We start from the raw sequence: 8,296 nt of genomic DNA, 5'->3' as shown, positions 1-8,296 counted from the left end.
TCCTCCACAACTAGACTGAAGAACAAAACGACAGCAACTTGTCTGTTCCCCTTTTCCCAATTCCCCAGCGCTATTCCCATCCCCCCAATTCCCCAATAAAAAATCTTAAAAAAAAAAAAGATGGATAAAGAAATGAAGGTACTGACAGTTGGATATACAAATAAAAGTAGGATGGGTGGATGGATCATGATGTGTAAGGGTGACCAGGAATAGATCAAGAGAGCTGAAACAAAAACATAATAGGAGATGAAGTTGAAAGGGATGGTCATCTAAAAGTTGTTGGTAGAGTGGGGGTGAAGATGACACAAATCCCATGCTTCAGAACTTGAAATTTATCCTATAGCCATACTAAATATAGAGTGCTACTTAAAAGGGGAATGAAGAAAATAATGTTGGAGGCCATGGTATGCAGAATGGACAAAAATGGTCAAAGGCTGATACAGGGGAGACCTGTTAAATGGGAATTATCTATATTAAGTTAGGATAGATAGCTAAAAATATATTTTTATTTTTTAATAAATAGCATACTTTAAACAGGATACCAAGGTGGGAGGAGGTGGCAGTGTGCAAAAACTAAGGCAAGCCAAAGGTTAGGGACTTAGAACAACACTATAAATACTGAAGAAAAAAGAGTGAAGTTGTTAGCATCAAAAGGTTAGAGATCCAAGAAGGAAAAGGTTAAAGTAGAATAAATGTCACAGATACAGCAAACAGTGAGCTTAAAGAGATGGAACAGATGAGAAAATGAAGTAGCAGACAATAACTACATAATGAATTTTGGCAAAAGACAGGGACTAAGAAGTATCAGAAGCAGAGGAGAAGTAAAAGAACAGTAAGATCAAAGATGATGAGACAGTATATGCTGTCCCAGACTGGAAGGAGAAAGACTTATTAAACTAGATTAGGGATGGCAAACTGCGGCTCTTTGGGTACGTTCCATCTCAAAAGTTTGCCGACCCTTGGAAGAGCCAATCCTGCCCCTCACAACAATTTAAAAATTATTCAAGAGCCATAAATATATTTTTATATAATCACCAGTATGTGAATAATATCCTTTAAAAATTTTATAAGTGAAATTATGATAGTTTAATTTTCATTTTCAATTTTACTTCAGAGTCTGTGGGGCTCGTGAGTTGCAGTTTGCTGACCCTTAGCGACTTCTACATCTTAAAAATTTGCCGACCCCTAAACGAGACTATGTGGTTTGGCAAAATATTGGAAATGAGGGCCTCAAATGAGAAAACAGAAAGATGTAAAAAATAATAATAAAATAAAAATCACAAAGCCAGGTAAACTCTTCCAAGACTTCATTTGAAAAAGAGAGAAGATATAGAAAAAAATGAGTGCAAAAAATAAAAATAAATGAACATTATAAGCTTGATATTGTTAGTATTTTTTGTATTTCCATTGCTCAAAATCACTTAATTTTTTTTTAATTCAGTAAATTTTCATTTTCCAAATGTTCTCAGAAAGAATTATTGGAAGCATCCTCCAGTAATAAAACACAGTTGGATAATCCATTTACCCCAAATGAACTAGCTGTGTGGGCTGTGAGGTAGCACCTTCTGTGGAGATGGTACCCTCAATGCATAAGCATTCTCTCTTCACAAGAAGAGAGGGAATAACAAGAAGGGACAGAGAATCACCTTTCGTTATGTCATCAGCCATTGGTGTTTTCATAGTATTTTAAATGCCTGATTTCAGTTTTACAATACCAACGTTTATTCTGAAAGGTAATCCTATCTTCCAAGTAGTGGATATCAACAACTTCCAACATGACCTCTAGGAACAATTTGCAGTTCTGAACCCATGCTTCAGCAAAACATTTCCAGCAGTCTGTGCAGTATTTATTCCTATTTCATCATTTGTAATAAATGCATTGTTGCTGCAGAAACTTTAAATTATTCTGCCACAAATTTTAAGATTGCTATGAAAGGTGTATTTTCGGGAACACTAAGTACTTTGTATGGTAGCCACGGGTCTGACATCAGTGTGATCTTAAAAGAAACCTTCAATAAGGTGGAGCCGGTTTGGATAGAGACCCCACACAACCTCTGGCCAGTAGCCCCACTTCCTCCGCAGTGCCCGGGACTGCTCCCACCACCTAATTTTTATAGATGAGGGTATCTGAGGCTCAAAAGCCACTTGGGTTTTGGTCAACAGCAAACCCTGGATTTAAACCAGGGTCTATCTGGCTCCAAAGCCCATGGTTTTTTATAACACAATTTTCCATGACAAATCTATAAAGTCAGATAGAAACCACTGAAAAGTTTCTATTTTTGCTTTGGGTAGTTGTTACACAGGTCTGTATATTTTTTACCATTCCTTTCTTTATATATGGTGTGTTTCACAGATACACCCACACAAGTGAGTCTATGCCAAAAACTGGAAAGTAAAAGGAAAAAAGGATGAAGAATGAGAAGCGGATCAAGAACAAAAAGGGGGTCCTAAAGGTAGAGGTAGAATAGAATATTTTTTAAAAAGCTGAAATAAAACTTATTTGTTCTAAAGTTTTTTGGAGTTCAAACTTACATTCTCCCCAGTGAATTCAGATTAATGAGCATACCAGGATATCTCTAAACACTAACAGAAATGGGGCCAGTACCTCCAAAGATACCAAGTGGTATTTTTTCCTTTCTATTCTGAAAAAGTATAACTTGCCCCCTTATTCTCATTTACCACAAATAAAAAGCATGATGTTGAACAACTAATCATGGTTGAAGTTCTGTTAAAGACTTCGCAGAAGGTCAGTGGATCAGCTAGACTATATGGCCATGGTGAGAAAGAGCTACTCAGTTCTGGAAACCATTCATGTTGATTCAGTCATGAGGTTCATCTATATATAGACCAAAGCAAAGAGTGACTCAAACACAATTTGGGTTGTTTAAAAATATTATTTTAAAAACACTAACAAATAAATACTCCAAATATTTAAGGTAAGTTAGAATTGACAATAAACAGAAGCTACAATTTTCCCAGAAAATATACACACGTTTCATAAACTAAAAAGAGAAGCACTTTAGTTTGTTGAATATGATCACAGAATGAGAAAATTACATGAAATGCGTAACAAATTAAAAACATAATAAATGCAAAATCAAACTGATCTCACTGGTTAAATAAGAATCCTGAATTTTCAGTTAACTGAAAAAAAAAGTGAACAGGCAATCAAATCCATACTTACTTATCATCCCTTTCTAGACATTTGACTAGAATTGGTAAAATCCCAGATTTTATTAGGTCATCAATTGGTGGGTTTCTGTCACTAGATAACAGCTTTCTAGAAAAATAAATATAAAAAGTTGTTATAACCTTCAAACTATGAGGAAAAATAACAATGTACTACTTCTAGACTATCAGCTAAGACACCGTAACTGTGACATAATTTCTCTGGATAAATTAGTATTTACCTTGCAGCCTGGACAGCACTCAACTGGACCACTGGGTTATCACTTGTAGCATTCTGCAACACCAAATGTAAATTTCAGAAATTAAAAAGAAAAAACTAATTTCAAAATATTTTAAAATGAGAATATTAAATTAATAACATACCTGCAATATAGCTTCTAGTGTTACATTTTGCTTAAAAAGAAAAAAAGATAGTTCAGCAAAGTTTATTAGCAAAATTACAAAATAGCTTATTTACTAAAGTTAAAAAATAATATAACTTACTTGTCATTGTACAATTGATCTTAGATTAAAAATGAAGTTTTCTAGTTAATACAAAATTTATTTTAAAAACACTTTATAAGAACAAGGTAACTTACTGCTTTAAAATCAGCATCAACATCTGAATCTTCTAAACTTTCTTCTTGGGGTACATTCCTTTTTTTCAGTAAATGTTCATCTCTTTTGTTCTGAAAGGCAACCAATAAATAGTTAAGAAGTCATGAAGGGTACTGTTAATGAGAAATCCATTAAAATTATTTCAACTTTATCAGGCAATTGCGAAACAAACAATGAACCTCTACATAAGGATAACATGAATTAAATGTACATATTTCAAACCAATGACATTCACATTCTGGATTTGATAACAAAATTAACAGGTTACAGTCAGCTTGCTCTCGCTCTCTCCCTCTCTCTGTCACAGAGATACATACAATTTATTAAGCAGCAACTGTTTTGACCAATACTATGTCTCTGAATCTTTAGTGAAGATTTAAATTTGGAGATGCATTATTATAAAAGTTTAGCAAATATATTTCAACTAGTATGCTAGTTTTCATCTACTTCCTGCTAATGTCTGCCTTAAGCAATTTATTAGGAAGTCAGCTTACTGAGAAAAGAGTTCAGTGCACCACATTACAGTTTCTATGTTTGTTGGGACTATGGAAAATGGGAATTCACTAGCATAAATGCCACCTACTTGCCACAATCTCAGATTTAAACTCCTGGTATCTGTCTTTTACAAAAAAGAATTCTCTATGAGCAAATACATTTCTACATTTTATGGGATTTCAACTGTTTGTAATGGCAACCCTGTGCCATTTCACATAATACATAACTAGGTAAATCACCAATTCTCCCCTAAGTTTTTAGTTTCTCTACAGTATTAACCCAAAATAAATTAGATAAAGATTGAGTAAATGATTTCTAAGATGCTTTCAACTTAAAATTCCAAAGGGTATACTATTTAGTCTCTAATACAAGATTATAATAAGTTATTGGAGCGGCATTAATACTGATGTTAAAATGATGATCAAACAGAAAGGTAAAATTGGAAATATATCTCTATCTGAAGCTTACTGGATTATCTGCATGACATCTACGTTTGTGCTAGCGTAAGTAAGTATGCTTAAACAAACTGATGCTTATACATATACTAATCATTAGATTACCAACTTCCACTTATATGACAGCATACTTCTTTAGTAACTACTCAAATAATCAATTCTACATTTCTAAATAAACAGCTCTCACAATATTAAATTCCATGCATTGGTATTTTATAGTCACAAGTTGCTTTTCACAAAATACTTATTAATTTACAGTGGGAAAACTTGGCAGACAGCATCTTAACCAAGTGACAAAGGTTATGATCATGAGTAAAGGACAAATTAACACTGTGTGCCTTCCAGTCTGATGCACTGAGAAAGCACCATTATTTTGTGGTATTCCTGACCAAAATAATCACCACCACCACCACCTGAGAAAAATCAGACAAACCCAAATCTGCCATTCTACAAAAAAATGTCTCTGCTCTTCAGAAATGTCATCATAAAAGGTAAAGGCTGAGGAACTATTGGTACGAAGGACACTACAGAAACATGAGAACTACAATGTCTAATCTTGGATTAGATCTTGGATTTATAAAATACATTATTGGGAACTAGCAAAACATGAGTCGGGTCTATGGATTAAATAGTAAAAATTTGTCTATGTTAATTTGACAAATGCACTGTGGTTATGTAGCCAAGTATATACTTTACTTTGCTTAAAACTGATGTATTAAAGGTAATGGGCATCACGCATTCAACTTAACTGGTTCTAGAAAAAAAAAAGTGTGTGTGTGTGTGTGTGTGTGTGTGTGTGTGTGTGTGTGTGAATTAGAGAGAGAGAGAGAGAGAGAGAGAGAGAGAGAGAGAGAGAGAGAATAAGGCAAATATGGAAAATGCTAACCATCAAGGAAACTGGGGGCTGAGTGAGGGTAGATGAAGATTTTTGTACTATTTTTGCAACTTTGAATTTCAGACTGCATGTTGAAATTGTCTCAAGTTTTTTTAAAAACCTATGGATTATACTTTGTGATTTCTAACAGTTAACTTTAAAATTTATTATATGGTAATTTTTAACATCTCTTGGAATTTTGTTCATTTTAGAAGTTTCAATAAACTTTATCAACAGATAAACAAAACAAAATTATTCTAACCCTAATCCCACTCTATTTTCACTCTCTGTTTTCCTCTAACTTTTTCACAACCCAAATAATCAAACTTCCAAACGCCTGTGGAATACTTTGATTTTAAAATAAAATAAAAAAACCAAAACACAACATTACTGGTTCATCCATCATGTAAAAATCTGACAACCTAACAGAAATTATTTTTCCTGCAGGATTACATAAGTGATCTTACCAAATGGCTGTTTTGGATAAAAATTTATTAATTGTTTTTATTAACTGAAATTTTTATTTTGATCATTGTAAATTTGTATACAGTTGTAAGAAATAATGCAGAGATCCCTTGTACACTTTTCTCAGGTTCCCCCAATGGTAACATTTTGCAAAACTATAGCCCAGTCATGTGCTGAATAACGACATTTTGGTCAATACGGACCACATATGCAAAAGTGGTCCCATAAGATTATAATGGAACTGAAAAATTCCTATCGCCAAGTGACATCGTAGATGTTGTAATGCAACACACTACTTACATGTTTGTGGTGATGCTGGTGTAAACGAACTTACTGTGCTGCCAGTTGTATAAAAGTATAGCACATACAATAACATACAATACATAATATGTGATTATGATAAAAAGCAACTATGTTACTGGATTATATATTTACTATGCTACACTTTTTATTATTTTAGAGTTCACTATTTCTACTTATAAGAAAAGTTTGCTGTAAAAGTATGCTTTGTTATGCAGGCAGCAGCCTAATACATCTCATGTTTACACTGTCTCTTGATTGCATCATTTTCTCCAGTGCTTGCTTTAATCTCATGTTGTTGTGTACAGTAACATGCTCTATAGGATTGTATCTTAGGAGCAATAGATAGCCACTATACCATATAGCCTAGGTGTGTAGTAGTCTAAACCGTCTAGATTTCTGTAGCTACATTCTACGATATTGCACAATGATAAAATAGTTTAACAACCCATTTCTCAGAACCTATCCCCATTGTTAAGCGGTGCATGGCTGTATAATATCACAACCAGAACACTGACATTGATACAATCCACTGGTACTATTCAGATACACCATCTCACTGGTATTTATTATATGTGTGTTTATGTGTACTAAAGCCTATAAAATTTTACCATGTGTTTATGTATCCATTATTATAATCAAGATACTGAACAGTCCCAAAAAGAGAAAATAACCTCCTATTACCATTTTATAAGCAAAACTACATTCCTCTCACCTCCATGCCCCCATATTTAACCCCTGGCAACCACTAACTCAGTCTTCATTTCTAAAAATTTATAATTTCAAAAATGTTATATAAATGGAATCATATACAGTATATAACTTTTTGTATTTTATTTTTTAATTAGTTAACATACATTATATTAGTTTCAGTGTACAGCACAGTGATTAGACATTTATATAACTTACAAAATGATCACCCAGGTAAGTCTAGTACCCATCTGACACCATACCTAGTTATTACATTATTGACTATATTCCTTATGCTATACTTTACATCCCATGACTATTTTCTAACTACCAATTTTTACTTCTTAATCCCTTCACTTTTTCCACCCATTCCCACAAACCCCATTCCAGCTGGCAACCATCAAAATGTTTCTCTGTATCGATGAGTTTCTTTGTTTTGTTTACTTTGATCTTTAGACCCCAAGTATAAGTGAAATCATATAGCATTTGTCTTCCTCTGACTTACTCCACAATGCCCTCTATGTCCACCTATACTGTTGCAGACAGAGCAAGATTTCATTCTTTTTTATGGCTGAGTAATATTCCATTGTATACAAAAAAATATATACACATTTGAAGAAAGGAAAAAACTGTATTAAAATTGTAATACTCAATATATACTGATAACAAAAGATGAATACAAGTCATGTGTATACATTTTTTGGCACCCCAGTTTCTACAACCTCCTCTTTATCCATTCATCCACTAATGGACATCAAGGTTGCCTCCATATCTTGGGTATTGTAAATAATGCTGCAATGAACATATGGCTGCACATATCCCTAAGAAGTAGTGTCTTGGGTTTCTTCAGATAAATACCCAAAAGTGGGATTACTGGGTCCTTCTTTGTCTCTTGTTATAGCCTTTGTTTTAAAGTCTATTTTCTCGGGTACTGCTACACCAGCTTTTTTTTTTTTTTCATTTTTATGTAATATCTTTTTCCATCCCTTTACTGTCTGCATATATCTTTTGATCTGCAGTGGGTCTCTTGTAGGCAGCATATGTATAAGTCTTGTTTTCTTCTCCCCTAAGCCATCCTATATCCTTTTTTATTTTTTTTTATTTTTTTTATTGGGGTATTGGGGGGGAAGGGAACAGTGCTGGGGAATTGGGGGAAGGGGAACAGGCAAGTTGCTGTCGTTTTGTTCTTCAGTCTAGTTGTGGAGGACGTTGCTTCACTGGCCCATGTTGG

At 33.8% G+C, this 8,296-nt stretch overlaps 1 protein-coding gene and 1 pseudogene across 2 annotated transcripts in view; both read right to left on the bottom strand.

Moving 5' to 3' along the window:
- Positions 1-8,296, bottom strand: part of KPNA3 (karyopherin subunit alpha 3) — a 93,111-nt gene that overhangs the window by 31,012 nt on the left and 53,803 nt on the right. Inside the window, exons 3-6 of one of the 2 annotated variants that reach the window (XM_019650863.1) lie at positions 3,768-3,857; positions 3,559-3,582; positions 3,411-3,469; positions 3,185-3,280 (exon numbers count right to left, since the gene is read on the bottom strand). In XM_019650863.1, the coding sequence (XP_019506408.1) occupies positions 3,185-3,280; positions 3,411-3,469; positions 3,559-3,582; positions 3,768-3,857 (269 nt within the window). Of the gene's footprint in view, positions 1-3,184; positions 3,281-3,410; positions 3,470-3,552; positions 3,583-3,767; positions 3,858-8,296 lie in introns of both variants that reach the window. The other variant, XM_019650861.1, reaches the window with a different exon arrangement.
- On the bottom strand, positions 1,761-2,695 carry LOC109387113 (ubiquitin-fold modifier 1 pseudogene; annotated as a pseudogene).

Source organism: Hipposideros armiger, unplaced genomic scaffold, assembly GCF_001890085.2.
Source record: "Hipposideros armiger isolate ML-2016 unplaced genomic scaffold, ASM189008v1 scaffold_148, whole genome shotgun sequence".
NCBI classification, from domain to species: domain Eukaryota; kingdom Metazoa; phylum Chordata; class Mammalia; order Chiroptera; family Hipposideridae; genus Hipposideros; species Hipposideros armiger.
Note: the sequence above shows the minus strand (reverse complement) of the source record. Positions and strands in the feature narration are given on the sequence as shown.